General features: G+C 47.7%; 1 protein-coding gene across 1 annotated transcript; it reads left to right on the forward strand.

The window, feature by feature from the left end:
* Positions 1–12,403: 12,403 nt before the first annotated feature.
* LOC308511873 (melanoma-associated antigen 10-like) lies at positions 12,404–12,997 on the forward strand (the record flags this gene model as incomplete). The annotated part of the gene is made up of 1 exon (XM_081081716.1): positions 12,404–12,997. One exon carries the CDS (start codon positions 12,404–12,406, stop codon positions 12,995–12,997), a length of 594 nt encoding a protein of 197 aa, XP_080937842.1.
* Positions 12,998–16,754: the final 3,757 nt, after the last annotated feature.

A 16,754-nucleotide genomic window follows, 5' to 3' on the forward strand; every position in this document is an offset into this window, starting at 1 on the left:
TTATTTTTGTGCTTCTGTTTTCCCTTGCCTCTCTTGATATTATTGGTTGTTTCTAGTTTGCATTCCTCTCCAGGGAGCTGTTGCTGGAATTTGTTGGAATTAGTGGAAGTTCTATAGGAGATTTCTCCTCATACACATAGCCTCTTCCCCTCTTCTACTTCATTCTCTCTTTTCGCTCTTTTTTTTTTCTCTTTTCAATCCACCTCTTTTTTCCAAATTTCATTTTTGCACTCCTTTTTTTCTTCCCTACTTTTCTTTTCTTTTCTTTTATCTTTTTCATCTTTTTCTCTTCTTTCTTCCTTATCCCCTAATTCTGCAAGAAGCTAGAAGAAACAGATGAAAAATTCAACTACCTATGCAAGAAGCAAGAAGAAACAGATGAAAAAAGTCAATAACATATGGAAGAAGCTGGTAGGAACAGATTAAAAAATCAACAACTTAAGACCCATGAAGAAATGAAGAGTGATATAGCTGTAATAAAAAACACCACTGAAAGTATCAACAGTAGACTAGGAGAAGTGGAGGACCGAATTTGTGAATTAGAAGACAAGGAAGCAAAACACACCCAAAATGTACTGCAATTGGAGAAAAAAAATTAAAAGACAGGAGGAGAGCCTAAGGGAGCTTTGGGACAACATGAAACGAAACAACATACGAATAATAGTGGTGCCAGAACAACAGATAGATGAACAAGGATTAGAAAACCGATTCGAAGAAATAATATCAGAAAACTTCCCTGAGGTGGGGAAGAAAAAAGTCACACAAGCCCACAGAGTCCCACACAAGGTGAACCCGAAAAGACCCACACCAAGACACATCATAATTACCATGGCAAATGTTCGGGACAAAGAGAGAATCTTACAGGCTGCAAGAGAGAGACAGAAAGTTACATACAAGGCATCTCCCATTAGATTATCAAATGATTTCTCAACAGAAACACATCAGGCCAGAACAGAATGGACGGAAATTTACAAAGTGATGCAAAGCAAAGGACTGAATCCAAGAATACTCTATCCAGCAAGGCTATCATTCAAACTTGAAGGGGAAATAAGAAGCTTCACAGACAAAAAAAGGCTAAGGGAGTTTATCACCACGAAGCCAGCAGTGCAAAGAATGCTAAAGGGACTGGTGGAAAAAGAAGAAATAAAAAGCTCAGAAAGAAAACAGCCACACAAAAAAAAAAGAAACGGCTACAAACAAGTACCTTTCAATAATAACTTGAAACGTAAATGGACTAAATGCTCCAACCAAAAGACATCGAGTGGCTGAATGGATTAAAAAACATGATCCATACATCTGCTGTCTACAAGAGACCCACCTCATTAGAAGGGACTCACACAGACTGAAAGTGAAAGGATGGAAAAATATCTTTCAGGCAAATGGAAAGGAAAAGAAAGCTGGGGTAGCAATACTTATATCGGACAAAATAGACCTCAAAGTAAAGGCCATAACAAGAGATAAGGAAGGCCACTTCATAATACTAAAGGGATCAATACAACAAGAAGATATAACCCTGGTAAACATATATGCACCCAATGCAGGAGCACCCAAATTCATAAAAAAACTCCTGGAAGATATCAAAGGAGAGATCGATAACAATACAATCTTAGTAGGGGACTTTAATACACCACTGACAGCACTGGATAAGTTCTCTAGACAAACAATCAGCAAAGAAACAGCAATCCTAAATGACTCACTAGATGAGACGGACTTAATAGGCATCTTCAGAACACTTCACCCCAAAGCCACGGTATATACATTCTACTCAAGTGCTCATATGACATATTCAAAAATAGACCATATATTGGGTCACAAGCAGAGTATCCCCAAATTCAAGAAGATTGAACTCATGAAGAGCATCTTCTCAGACCACGATGGCATAATATTAGAAATAAACTACAATTAAAACAACCCAAAATACTCAAACATCTGGAAGCTGAATAGCATGTTATTAAATATTGATTGGGTTACCAATGAGATCAAAGAAGAAATTAAAAACATCCTGGAAACTAATGACAATGAAAACACAACAATCCGAAACCTATGGGACACAATGAAAGCCGTCCTGAGAGGGAAGTTTATAGCTCTACAGGCCTATCTCAAAAAAACAAGAAAAAATGGTAGTAAAAAATCTAACTCTTCAACTCAAAGAATTCGAAGGAGAGCAACAAAAAAAGCCCAGAGTGAGTGGAAGGAAGGACATAATAAAGATTAGAGCAGAAATAAATGACATAGAGACCAAAAAAATAATACAGAAAATCAATGAAACTAAGAGCTGGTTCTTTGAAAAGATAAACAAGATTGACAAACCTCTAGCCAGACTCACCAAGAAGCAAAGAGAGAGGACCCAAATAAACAAAATCAGAAACGATAGAGGCGAAATCACAACAGAACCCACAGAAATACAAATGATTGTTAAAAAATACTATGTTCAGCTCTCCTCCAACAAACTAGACAACCTGGAGGAAATGGACAAATTCCTAGAAAAATACAACATTCCAAAATTCAATCAGGAAGAATCTAAAAATCTCAACAGGCCAATAACTAGGGAAGAAATTGAAGCAGTCATCAAAAAGCTTCCATCAAACAAAAGCCCAGGAGCAGACGGCTTCCCAGGGGAGTTTTACCAAACATTCAAGGAAGAACTAAAACCTATCCTCCACAGACTACTACAAAAAATTCTAAAGGAAGGAACACTTCCAAGCTCATTCTATGAAGCCATCATCACCCTAATACCAAAACCAGGTAAAGACAACACAATGAAAGAGAATTACAGGACAATATCCCTCATGAACATAGATGCCAAAGTCCTCAACAAAATCTTAGCAAATCGGATCCAGCAGTACATCAGAAAGATCATACACCATGACCAAGTAGGATTTATCCCAGGGATGCAAGGATGTTACAATATCCGCAAATCAATAAACGTGATACATCACATAAACAAATTGAAAGAAAAATACCACATGGTCATATCAATTGATGCAGAAAAGCATTTGACAAAATTCAACACCCATTTTTGATAAAAACTCTCAGTAAGGTGGGAGTAGAAGGAGCATGCCTCAACATAATAAAATCCATATATGACAGGACCACAGCCAACATCATACTCAATGGACAAAAACTAACACCATTTCTCCTAAGAACAGGAACAAGACAGGGATATCCCCTCTCACCACTATTGTTCAACATAGTACTGGAAGTGTTAGCCATTGCAATTAGGCAAGAAGAAGAAATAAAAGGCATCCAAATTGGAAAAGAGGAAGCAAAACTGTCCTTATTTGCAGACGACATGATATTATACATACAAAACCCTAGAGACTCCATCAAAAAGCTACTAGACTTAATACATGAATTTGGCAATGTAGCAGCATACAAAATTAACCCCAAGAAATCTGAGCATTTCTATGCACCAATAGTGAACTTTCAGAAAGAGAGATTATAAAAACAATCCCACTTACCATCGCACCAAAAAAATTAAGCTACCTAGGAATAAACTTAACTAAAGAGGTAAAAGATCTCTACTCAGAAATCTACAGGACGTTGAAAAAAGAGCTAGAGGAAGACATAAACAGATGGAAGAACATACCATGTATATGGATTGGAAGAATCAACATCATTAAAATGTCCATACTACCCAAAGCAACCTATAAATTCAACACACTTCCCATTAAAATACCAACGGCATACTTCACAGATCTAGGACGAACTCTCCAAATATTCATCTGGAATAAAAAAAAAGACCCCGAATAGCTGCAGCAATCCTGAAAAAGAACCAAGTTGGTGGGATCTCAATATCAGATATCACGCTGTATTCCAAAGCCACTGTTCTCAAAACTGCCTGGTACTGGCACAAGAACAGGCATATAGATGAATGGAATAGAATAGCGAGCCCAGAAATCACCCCGAACCAATATGCTCAATTAATATTTGACAAAGGAGGCAAGAACATACAATGGAGCCAAGATAGTCTCTTCAATAAATGGTGTTGGGAAAATTGGACGGATATATGCAAGAAAATGAAACTAGACCACCAACTTACACCATACACAAAAATAAACTCAAAATGGATAAAGGACTTAAATGTACGACAGGAAACCATAAAAATTCTAGAAGAATCCAAAGGCAACAAAATCTCAGACATATGCCGAAGCAATTTCTTCACTGATACAGCTCCTAGGGCACTTGAAACTAAAGAGAAAATGAACAAATGGGACTACATCAAATAAAAAGCTTCTGCACAGCAAAAGAATCCATCAACAAAAAAACAAGAAAACCCACTGTGTGGGAAAACATATTTGCCAATGTCATATCTGATAAGGGCCTAATCTCCAAAATTTATATGGAACTCATACAACTTAACAAAAGAAAGTTAAACAATCCAATCAAACAATGGGCAAAGGACCTAAATAGACACCTTTCAAAAGAGGACATTCAGAAAGCCAAGAGACATATGAAAACATGCTCAAAGTCACTAATCATCCGAGAGATGCAAATCAAAACAACAATGAGGTACCATCTCACACCTGTCAGACTGGCTATCATCAACAAATCAACAAACGACAACTGCTGGAGAGGATGTGGAGAAAAAGGAACACTTGTGCACCGCTGGTGGGAATGCAGACTGGTGCAGCCACTATGGAAGACAGTATGGAGTTTCCTCAAGAAACTGAAAATGGAACTCCCATCTGACCCTGTGATCCCACTTCTAGGTATATATCCCAAGAAACCAGAAACACCAATCAGAAAGGATAGATGCACCCCTATGTTCATAGCAGCACAATTCACCATAGCTAAGATCTGGAAACAGCCTAAGTGCCCATCAGTAGATGAATGGATTAGAAAACGGTGGTACATCTACACGATGGAATACTATGCTGCTGTAAAAAGGAAGGAACTCTTACCATTTGCAATGGCATGGATGGAACTGGAGAGCATTATGCGAAGTGAAATAAGCCAGCCAATGAAGGAAAAATACCACATGATCTCACTCATTCCTGGATAATAGAGACCATTATAAACTTTTGAACAATAATAGATACAGAGGCAGAGCTGCCTCAAACAGATTGTCAAACTGCAGTAGGAAGGCCGGGGAGGGTTGGGGGGCAGGAGGAGGGGGTAAGAGATCAATCAAAGGACTTGTATGCATGCATATAAGCATAACCAATGGACATAAGACATTGGGGGAGAGGGGAGGCTAGGGGCCTGTCAAGGGAGGGGGGAAAATAAGGACACATATGTAATACCCTGAGTAATACTTTAAGCAATTAAAAAAAAAGTAATGGAGAGGAGGGAAAAATAAAAAATAAATAAAAATAAAAACATAGTCTGGTTTTCAGAACAGTAAAAAAAACACACACACTCACACTAAACAAACAAACAAAAAAAAAACACAACACATAGACAACGCCACATGTAAACTTGAACCTGTTCCTGCCTCTCAGATCACCAACAGGAACTGAGACTCAATATAGACAGAAGGGTTCACCCAAATCATAGGAACTCGGCCCACGGAACCCAAGCCTGGGCCCCTTGTTGCCCCTTTGAAGGTGTGCTGCTTACACAAACTACAGCCCCATCTCCACAGCTTCAAAAGAAAACAAGCCCCAAACTCCTGAGCAAGGTCCTTGGGGGTATTCTTGGAGGAGTGTGAGCAGCTCTCAGGGTGTCAGGCCTTGCCAGCGCTCACTCCTCTCCCATATTTCTCCCTTTGGGAGGAGAGTCTGAATCTACATGGGGTTCCAGCCCAGCCTCTCCAGCAGCAGCTCCAGCCAGAGGGCTCTTCCCAGTCCCTGTGAGCGATGTGGATGGCGATGCTGCAGTTCCTGTGGCAGCTCCGTAGGGTCGCCAACAAGTCTCCAGAGTCATGGCCCCATTTAAGACCAAGCCTGCATAAGGCTGCCAGGAGAGGCAGGAGAACTCCATCTCCCCAGAGGTCCGTGGGCCTCACGTGGGCTGTGGAAACCCAAAAGTGTGAATGTCAATAAGCATCATGCATCAGCCCTCCGTGTTCATGGTCTGTGGGCTGACCTCTTCCCCCAGTGTCCCCTGGGGCCCTGGAACCCCACTGACAGGGATGGTGGGAGAGCAGAGAGTGTTGGCTCCTTCTTCCTATCCCCACGCACTCAGCTGCCAGGCCCCATGGAAAGGGCTGGTGATGCAGATGCCTCGTCCATCAGATGGAGTCTTTGGGGAGCTCAAGGAAGAAGGTGGCGACAGGTAAGGAGAGGCACTCAGGACAGGGTGTGTTCAGTTCCACAAAGAAGGTCACTGAGACCAGGGGAGCACAGATGTGGGAGAACGGGAGCTTTGGCTTCACACCGGGTGAGTGGGTTCTAGTCCTCTCCCAGCAAAGACCCTCCTGGGTTTTGTTTCTTCCCCCCTCCTCCAAGACTGTCAGCTCCCTCCTCTTTTCACCCCAAGGTGCTACAGTCCCCATGCACCCTGGTCCCTCTTCCAAGGCTCCTGATTGTAAATCCTTATAATCAAACCTCAGCTGGGCCCTGGGATACCCCTGTGCGAGCTCAGATCCTCCAGCCAGGTGTCTACACTCGATCACTTTGGGAGCCACCCTCCTCCATTCCCTGGCTGCACCAATACTATCCGCTCTCAGCAGGCACACCTGGTCCCCACTGCAGCCTAGAGACAGGAATAACAGGACCAGGAACAATTGGCACTAGAACCCACACAGCATGCCCCTATCAGGCCCTGGGATGGGCATGATCCACGGATCCTAGAATTCAAGCCTCAAATAACTGGGTGGGCAGTGCCATTGTCACCACATTCTACAGTTGCGAAGGTGGCACCTAGGGATCAAAATATGGCCCATGATCTTGGGCCCTGACTACCTCACCCGCTGTTCTTGCCTCTCTTCCTTGTACCTGGGGAAGGGGGTCGTACCTCCTCAGAGCTGTGCAGTCACAGGAGCAGAAACACAGCCTGCGGATTCAGCCGGGTCCTAGTACCTGGCGGAGCTCAGTCTCCATAGGGCTGTGAGTACCTGCCCATTAAGAGGATAGTCAGAACCGGTGCCTACACATCATCATCATAGGGCCTGGGCCTCGTTACCACACTCGACATGAGCACCCCCACTCTGCTTGTCTTTCCCCTCCTGTCTTTAAAGTCCATGAACCTGATATCAGCTATTCTGTCCTCGTGTTTATGAAAACACACCCAATCTCAAAGACCAGGCTCGGAGGACATTAAAGCTGCCACCTGTGCACTCTCTTCCCAATCCAGTGTCCTGACAGTCCCTGTGCCCAGCACCTCTGCATTCCCTCCCTTTCTCTCTGGCTGGGTCTCCTACCCATGGGCAGTGTCCCAGGACCTGCAGGACTCATGGTGAGGGCGTGGGGAGGACAAGGTGACTCTGGGCCAGAGCAGTCAGTCCCGGGAGCCCGAAGGCGCGGGATGACCAAGGGTGGGGAGGAGTGGCTTCCGGGTTCTCGTGGTCTGAGGACTGAGGAAGCCGCCTAGCACACCTTGAAGTATGCATGCCTGAGGCTTGGCCAGGGCCATAAGTGTCCGCAGTGTGCCTGTACTTGCCAGCAGCACCTGCAAGCCTCATGGTAGGCCTGTGGATTTGCGTTGCTTCCAGACTTCTACCTTAGGAGTGGAAAATGGAGGCGAGGGAACTGTCCTGAAGGTTCTGGATTCAGGGCAACGTGGGAGGGTTGCCAGGCAATACTGGTAAATAAAGTGTGGGTCTTGAGGCAGGATGATGGTACTTCCCACCCCAGTAAACACAGGGACCGGCTGGCTTAGTGTCTGCTGGCACAACTGGCACACTGGGCACGATAGTCAACGTGGTGTGTCTTAAAGTCCACCTTGGAGGTCTCAGAGAGATGGAGGGCAAGGCCTGCAGTATTCACTCTCAGTTCAGCAGAAGGGAAAGGTCCCAGGCACTCTCCCACTGTGCATGTGTTGTGTGGAAGGAGGATACCACACTCCAAACAGTGGGTGCCTTGAACCCAGTCTGTGCTGCTATCAGTCCTGGGTAAGGCTCGGCATGGGTCGGCAGAGGTAGTTCCTCCACAGGTTTGTCTCAGGGCACTTGGCCTGCGGGGCACAGACCCAGGTCAGCACAGGGTGGTGGCCCAGGCCATTCAGCCCAGATAGGGACCAGAAGGGGCGGGCGGGGCACAAAGGAGCAGAACTCCGCCCCTGTCAAGTGTCCTGGGTGACCACACAATTGGTTTCCGGAAGTGATGTCACAGACTCATGGACTTCCGCCTGAGAAGTCTGAGGGAGCTGAGCGCCATCGTTGGGAGGCCGGCTTCGGGTCGGTAGACGGTACAGGCGCTGAGGGGAGCCTCCTCAGGTCGGCGGGGCCCAGGCTCTGCCTGGGATCAGGGTGAGGACCAGACGGTGGTACCCGGGGAGCTAGTTCAGCCCGAGTTGGGAGCCCTGGGGAGGTATGCCCACAGGCCTCCCCTGGGGTCTCGGGGGTGAGGGCCTCCGTGTGGGGGTCCCGCCTCGCGGTTCACAGAGGGAGGGTCCTAGGACCTGCAGGCCTCATGGTGAGGCCGTGGGGAGGACATGGTGACTCTGGGTCCAGAGCCGTCAGTCCCGGGAGCCCCAAGGCGCGGGATGACCACGAGTGGTCAGGACTGACTTCCGGGTCCTCGTGCTCTGAGACCCTCGGGCGGCTCCGTGTCAGAGCAGCATCTCAGGTCGGAAGAGGGGGTCCGGAACTGCCCGGCGTCAGTGTGGGAACCTGAGGGAGACTGGGGGGCCTGGATCCCACAAGGGTGTCTATCAGGCAGGCCTCCTGGGGTGGGGGAGGGTTGATCTCACACATTGTGCTTTGTGATTTCTGCATTGGGTCTGAGAGACACTGGGGGGTTTGGTAGAAGGAGCAGGGCTTCAGGCAGCAGAGGGGGACTCCAGGTCCTGCCGCTGTCAAGTTGTGGTCCCTGAGGGAAATTGGGGGCCCTGGACCTCAGAATCCTCAGTCCGGGGAGGACCAGAGTGGGCGGGGTACTACAGGATGGGGTGACTTCTGCATCAGGTGTGAGAGACTGGGTTTCAGGGTAAGGAGCAGTGCCACAAGTCCGCTGAAGAAGAGAAGATGGGGACCAGGACCCCACAATTTAGGGGAACCCATAAAGGGCCTCCCCTGATATTAGCCATGGAGGAGTCCATGTCAGATGACCCTGTGAGGTGTCTCCTGACTTCCGCATGCAGGTCAGAGGGAGACTGGAAACTTGGTAAATCATGTGAGGCCTCACTCAGGTCCACAGAAGGGATGCAGAAGCACTGCCCAGAGTCAAGGTGCTTTTCCTGACTATTGCATCCGGGTCTGACAGGCTCTGGGGTTCGGTTAAGGAGCAGGGTCTCAGGTGGGCAGAGGGCACAGTCAAGGTGAGGACCCCCAGGGAGGACTGGGGGAATCCAGGAACCCTAACTGGAGGGGAGTCCACAGAAGTCTGCCCTGCTCAAAGTGTTGGGAGGCCCTATGGTGGATGACCATGCAGAGAGGAACCGCAGAAGCCCAGACCTGATGTCAGCCCTTGGAATTCAGGGGAATGACATATGTGGCAGAGGGGAGGACCCGGGTCTTGCCCCAAGTCCAGGTGAACATGCAAAGGGAAGACTGAGGGACCCTGGACACCACAACAGTGATGCCCCACATTACCCCTACTGTGAACCCTTGGAAGTCCCTGGTCCATGACCACTTGCTCTCTTCCTGACTTGGGCCTCTCAGGTTGACAGGAGGTTCCAGCTCCAGCCAGGAGTCACGGTGAGGATCCTGCAGGAAGACAAGCGGACTCCACCCCCTGAGCTCTGAGGGGTCAGGCTCCAGGTAGGCAAAGAAGGGGGCTGCAGGGCTCTGCCAGGATACCAGGTGAGGACCCGAGGTAGGACTCAGGAAGCCCCCTAGCACACCTGGATGTCTGTATGCCTGAGGCTTGGCTAGAGCCGTAAGTGTCCGCAGTGTGCCTGTTCCTGCCAGCAGCACCTGCAAGCCTCATGGTAGGGCTGGGGATTTGGGTTGCTTCCAGACTTCTACCTTAGCAGTGGCAAAGGGAGGTGAGGGCATTGTCTTCAAGGTTCTGGATTCACGGCAACGTGGGAGGTGTGCCAGGCAATGCTGGTAATTAAAGTGTGGGTCTTGAGGCAGCATGATGGTACTTCCCACCCCAGTAAACACAGCGACTGGCTGGCTTAGGCTCTGCAGGCACAACTGGCACACTCGGCACGACAGTCAATGTGGTGTGTCTTAAAATCCACCTTGGAGGTCTCAGAGAGATGGAGGGCATGGCCTGCAGTATTCACTCTCAGTTCAGCAGAAGGGAAAGGTCCCAGGCACTCTCTGAGTAAGCCTAGGTAGCACAGGGAGGAAAGAGGATACCACACTCCAGACAATGGGTGCCCTGAACCCAGTCTGTGCTGTTGTCAGCCCTGGGAAAGGCCTGGCATGGGTCGGCAGAGGTGGTTCCTCCTCACGTTTGTCTGAGGGCACTCTGGAAGGACAGGGCCTTGGTCAGAGGGAATGGCTTCAGTTCATGCACAGATGAGCTGAGGTTGTGGAAGGGTCATAAAGGTGTGAATGCTTTCTTGTGGGAAACTGCAGCTATGTGCTCCCTGAGAAAAGAAGAGAGCCCTCAGCATCAGGGAGTGTCCTGTCCTCAGCATCCAGATTCCCCAGGCAGGGTTACCTGGGTGTGACATGCTCTCCCTTTCCACATGCCTGCTCGTCCTGAGCTTTTGTCACTGAGGACAGTTATTCAGGGTGAAATCAAGTCAGCTGGATTCAGACCCAGGCCAGGCCAGGAAGAAAGGCAAGTATCCTGAGGCCAGACTACGGGAACTCTACCCGGAATGGATGGGCCCAGGCCCTGGTGTCAGTTGTATGGTAACCTGGACAGGGGTGGGGGCCGATGGAGTTCCTGTTCACTTTTGTCTCAGAGCTATCAGCAAGGTGAGGACCTTGGTGTGAGACCATACGTCGTATCATCCCCAGGATCCAAATTTTGTCAACAGAGAGACGAGTCCCAGTTCCTGCCAAGAATCAAGGTGAGCACTGAGGGGGAGCAGAGCACATGGGAACCCAGACTTACCCTGCCTCCTCTGTCAGCAATGGGGAAACTCGGAATAGGGCCTGGATTACCTCAGCTCACTTCCCTACTCCTGTATCTCAGAGAGGTGCACCCTAAGTCTAAGTAGATTGCGCTCAGTCAGCAGAGAGAGTGTCTGAAACCCTGCAGTACATCATGGTGAGAAGTGATCAGAGCCTTAACCCAGCGTAGATGGACCCAAATCTTCAGTCACCCCTTCTTGATCCTCTGGGAGAGGGACCCCCTCATTTTCTTCACTCAAGTGTCAGGTGTGTGTGGTCTTGTTCTGAGAGTTTGACCTCAGGCCAGCAGAAGGCAGTGAGGGGCCTGGCCCTGGCAGGGGAAAGGTGAGGATCCTACATGTGCAAGGAGGAACCTCCCACACACAACAGAGGGGACCTCACAGAGTCCTGCTGCCCCTCCTGTCAGCATTGGGGTTCCAGGACTGTGATTGCCATGTGCATCCTGAGGTGCTCCGTTTTTCCCACCAGCAGAGCTCCCGGATAGAAGGAGGTGAAGGCCTTGGTTTATGCTACATATTCTCAGGTCACTGAGCAGCAGGAGGCCAGGAAGTGCTAGGAATTAAGGTGAGGTTCCAACCATGAATATGTCCCCATGGGCTCGCCACCACTGTCAGAGGGGACCCCACATTGCCTGACACCTCCACACCCCACTGTCAGCTACAGAACCCTGCGCTGTGCCTTCTACACCCTGAGCAGTCATGTCACTTCCTACTTCAGGCTCCTAGTGGGCAGGCTGATCAGGAGTGAGCCCTGTGAGGCCCATGGACACCCCTAAAGGGGAGACCTGGAAGTCACCTTTGTCAGAGCCGCCTAGGGTGTGTTTCTCAGCTCATGCCTCTCATACTCCCCTTCCCCCAGGCCCGTGGGTCCTAATCGCCCATCTTCTGCCCACACTCGGTCACTGTTCGAGCACGAGTCATCATGCCTGGTCATCATATGAGTGAGCCGTGGAAGCCTGAGGAAGACCATCTGGACCCAATGGAGATCCCTGACATGTTGGTAGAGGAACTGTTCTGGGCTATGCAGGAGGAGGAGGAGGAGGAGGAGGAGGAGGAGGAGGAGGAGGCCCTGTCTCTGTCCTCCTCTCGGTCTTCCTCCCCCTCAGTCCTGTTTATAGACAGCCTAGAGGAGGTGTCTGCTGCTGAGACACCAAGTCCTCCCCAGAGTCCTCAGGGTGCCTCCCCCCATGCCATGGCAGCCTTTCCATGGAGACACGCTGACGATGTGAGCTCCAGCAGCCAAGATGAGGAGGGTCCAAACACTGAGGGAGGCCCTGATGAAGATGCCGATTCCTTGCTCCACAAAGCACTGCATTTGAAGATGGTAGAATTGGTGGAGTTTCTACTCCTTAAGTATCGTGCAAAGGAGCCGACCACCAAGGCAGAAATGCTGAGTAGTGTCATCAAAGAGCACCAGGACCACTTTCCTGAGCTCTTCAGTGCAGCCACTGAATGCATCCAGTGGGGCTTTGGTATTGTTGTGAAAGAAATGGACCCCAGTACTCACACCTATGTCCTGGCCACTGCCTTGGGGCTCAGCTATGATGGGATGGTGAGCGATGGGCACAGATATCCCAACACAGGCCTCCTGGTCACAGTTCTGTGGGTGATCGCCTCAGAGGGTGATTGTGCCCCTGAGGAAAAAGTCTGGGAAGCACTGAATGTTCTAGGGGTGTATGATGGGAAGGAGCATTGGCTCTATGGGGAGCCCAGGGAGCTCATCACCAAAATTTGGGTCCAGGAACAGTACCTGCTGTACCGCCAGGTGCCCAATAGTGATCCTGCATGCTATGAGTTCCTGTGGGGTCCCCGAGCACATGCAGAGACTACCATGTTGAACACCCTCCAGTTTGTGCTCGGGGTTAATGACAGGGATCCCTATTCCCTTTCATCCCTGCTTGAAGGGCCTGAGTAATGACACTATGCCTGAGCCAGAGTTGAATCCAGGCACTTTTCAGGCCCATGAGCATTAACTTCTTTTGCTGGGCAGAAAGTGCATCCAATTTTCAACTCTATGTTTGAGAAGAAACTAATAGTGAGGCCCAGGGAAAGGTATGAGCTCCTATTATGATTGAGAAATTTGTGCTTTATTATTTTGCGATTTTTAAGGAAATTTTTGAATGTCCCTTTTCATAGAAGCTTTCATAAACTTTTAGCATGTGAGTTTGTAAATGACATTGATCACATTATATATTTCTACGTGTCCAGCTCAAGAGTAAGAGATTTGCTATTGTATAACCAAAATTGGGACACTTTCCATCCTAGTTTGTGATCCCAAAATAGATAACGTGGCATTATAAAAGGATTTCCTTGGAAATGTGTAAGAACTCGGCAGTACATGCAATGGAGTTAATAAATAGAAAAATAATAGCAAAAGGTTGTTAATTTTTGATTCTTATCTCTTCTCGTCTGTCTTTGCATGAAACAACTTTTCGAAGGATCCTTGGTTCCGGCAAGAAAGTGGAGGGATTTCATCTGCATAAAGACGACCCCTGCTCAGTGGTTCATTTAATCCCCAGACATTCACTGAGCCTATGTCCTCTGGAAGATCCTGTGCTAGTAGTGGGGACACCAACATAAGCAGGGCACACCCACCCACAGAATGATAGTGTAGGAGCTGAAGTCATATAAGGAAGGGGTTAGGTGTCCCCTAAATCTTACAAACAAGTAACAGAACAGGTGAGGTGGTGGGCCTCCAGGGAACAGCACTCAATTTTGAATGGCCTTCATTTTTACCGCAGCGTAGTTGCAACAGCATGGTGGAACTGGAGAGCATTATGTTAAGCCAAATAAGCCAGTCAGAGAAAGATAATTATCACATGATCTCACTTATATATGGAATATAATGAACAACAAATGGATGGACAAAAACATCCAAATACAGAGAAGCATTGATCTGACCATGAAACCTCCGAGGGAAGGTAGGGGAGGGTGGAGGTAAGGGGGAGAGATCAACCAAAGGACTTGTATGAAGCATATAGGCCTAACCAATGGACACAGACGCCAGGGTGGTGATGGCATGAGTGGGGGGCTGGAGGAGGGCAATGGGTGGATAAGGACTCATATGTAATACCTTAATTAAAAAATGATGTGCATGGCATGAGCCACGCAGACACTGTGCCATTGGACAGTATGAGCACTAGGCGTGTTATACCCATCATCTGCACAGATTTCTACAGAAATAGAGTTACTGAGCCATGAGAAACATGATGGCCTGGGAGAGCCTAATTGGGATTAAATGTTAATGATCTTGAGTGTACTCTGGCCAATCATTATCAAGGGGTAGATTTTGGGTGGGGGTGAAATGAATGAAAGCATTTGTTTGGATGAAAGAGCAGCTTGGACAGAGGGAAAGAGTTGTAAGTAGATTCTCTTTTTGGCATCTTTGTGTGTGTCCAGCTGGGAAGGCTCCCCACACCTGAATGTCAGCATACATCCATGAATTGGGTATCCTCTTTGGCCGACTGGGTGTTCTGTGCCCAACTGAGCTGCACATTCTCTAATATGACCTTAATAACAAACAAGTAATCACAGTGCCAGAGGCGAGAGTGGAAGTATCTGGGATAAAAACGATATTAGAAATAACTGCCATTCATTACAGATTCAGTCTCCACTAGGTACTGTGCACGGTGGTTTACAAACACTCCACACATCCCTGCAGTCCTATAAGACAGGGCTTATCAGACCCACTTACTTCACAGAGGAAGAACCTGATGCCCATTGGGCCTGCTAATTTTCCCAAGAATACATGGCTAGTAAGTGGCATCGTGGAGTCTTGACCCCTTGCCTGAATTCATCAGGAGTCCATGATATTTCCTGCCTTTCTAGCCCATGGCCCACCTTCTGCCTCACAATTAATCTGTCCTCTAAGTATGAATGAACTCTTTCAGATGACAATTAGTAGAACCCTGGGGCCCAGGCAAGAGCAGGCCTAAGGAAGGAAGGTGACAGTGAGAATAAAGCATAATTTGGAGATTGTCGGAGGTTTATTGATATCTCAGTCTTCCCGGGGCCAGGAATTCTGCCTCGTCCCAGAATTTTCCCTCATGACAACACCCTTCCCCTGGACTTCCCTTGGGTGCCTCCTGTCCATCCATGAATCATGATCTGCTGACTTGCTTATCAGTGCAGCCTCCTTCTAAGGCTGCACAGAATCTCCTGCCCTCAACCTTTCACAGAGGCTCCCTACTCCCTTCAGAATGACCCTGCTCTCCCATAGCTCACCCTCCATCCCATCTGAGAGCAATAGCCCCTTATTTATTTTCTATTAAGAGATAACTCTAAATAGGAATATACTTTCAAGAAGTTTTTATTTTATTTTTGACACTATTACAGATACCATATTTTCCCTTCTTTTGACCCTGTTCACATAGCACCTGTCTTCCCTGCACCCTCTGGCCTTCACCACATTGCCATCTGTGTTCATGGATGTTCTTTGGCTAATCCCTTCAGTTAGTTTCATCCAATCCCTCTCTCCCCCATCCCCTCTGACCGCTGTCAGTCTGTTCCATGTCTTCATGCCTGTGTTTCTATTTTGTTCGACAGATAATGTTCACTAGATTCCACACATAAGTGAGGTCATATAGTTTTTCTCTTTCTCTGACTGGCTTCTTTCACTGAGTATAATAATCTCCAGATCCATACATGCTGTCTCAAAAGTTAAGAATTCCTTCTCTTTTCATGCCAGGTAGTATTCCATTATGAAAATATACCATTGTTTTTTTATTCACCCTTCTATTGATGGGCATCTGCACTGTTTTCAGCTCTTGGCTATCCTACATAATAAAAGCCTAATATGCAAATTGACTGAATGGTGGAACAACCAGTCACTATGACGTGCCCTGACCACTAGGGGACAGACACTCAACGCAGGAGCTGACCCCCTGTTGGTCAGTGCTCTCCCACAGGGGGAGCTCGGTTCAGCCAGTGCATCAGTGGCGAGTGCATCAGTGGTGGCAGGAAACTCTCCCGCCTCCATGGAGGCACTAAAGAGCAGCAATCAGGTGGGTGGTAAAGAGTGAGGGGCTCCGGACTGCAAGAGGGTGCAGGCCTGGCTGAGGGCCGCCCCCTACAATGATCGAGTTTTGTGCACTGGGCCTCTAGTTGTAAATAATGCTCTTTGAACATAGGGCTGCATATATTCTTTGTGATCGGTGGTTCAGGCTTCTTAAGATATATTCCTAGAAGTGGGATCACTGTGTCAAATGGCAGCTTTATGTTTCATTACTTTAGGAAACTCCACACAGTCTTCCATAGTGGTTGCACCTGTCTGCATTTCCACTAATAGTATACAAGGGTTCCTTTTTCTCCACATCCTCACTAGCACTTTTTGTTTGTTGATTTATTGATGGTAGCCATTCTGGTAGTTGTGAGGTGCTACCTCACTGTCATTTGAATTTGCATATTTCTGATGATGGGTGAAATTGAGCATTTTTTCTTGTCTCATCCATTTCTATGTCCTCTTTAGAGAAATATCTACTCAAGACCTCTGCCCACTTTTAAATTGCATTGTTTGTCTTCTTTGGTTGAACTGTATGAGTACTTTATATATTTTGGAGATTCACCCCTTATCAGATGTATCTTTGGCAAATATGTTCTCCCATGCAGAGGCTTCTCTTTTCATGTTGTTGCCGGTACCCTTTGCTGTGCAGAAGCTTTTTAGTTTGATTTTG

The sequence above is a fragment of the Myotis nattereri genome, assembly GCF_964212035.1.
Source record: "Myotis nattereri genome assembly, chromosome: X".
NCBI classification, from domain to species: domain Eukaryota; kingdom Metazoa; phylum Chordata; class Mammalia; order Chiroptera; family Vespertilionidae; genus Myotis; species Myotis nattereri.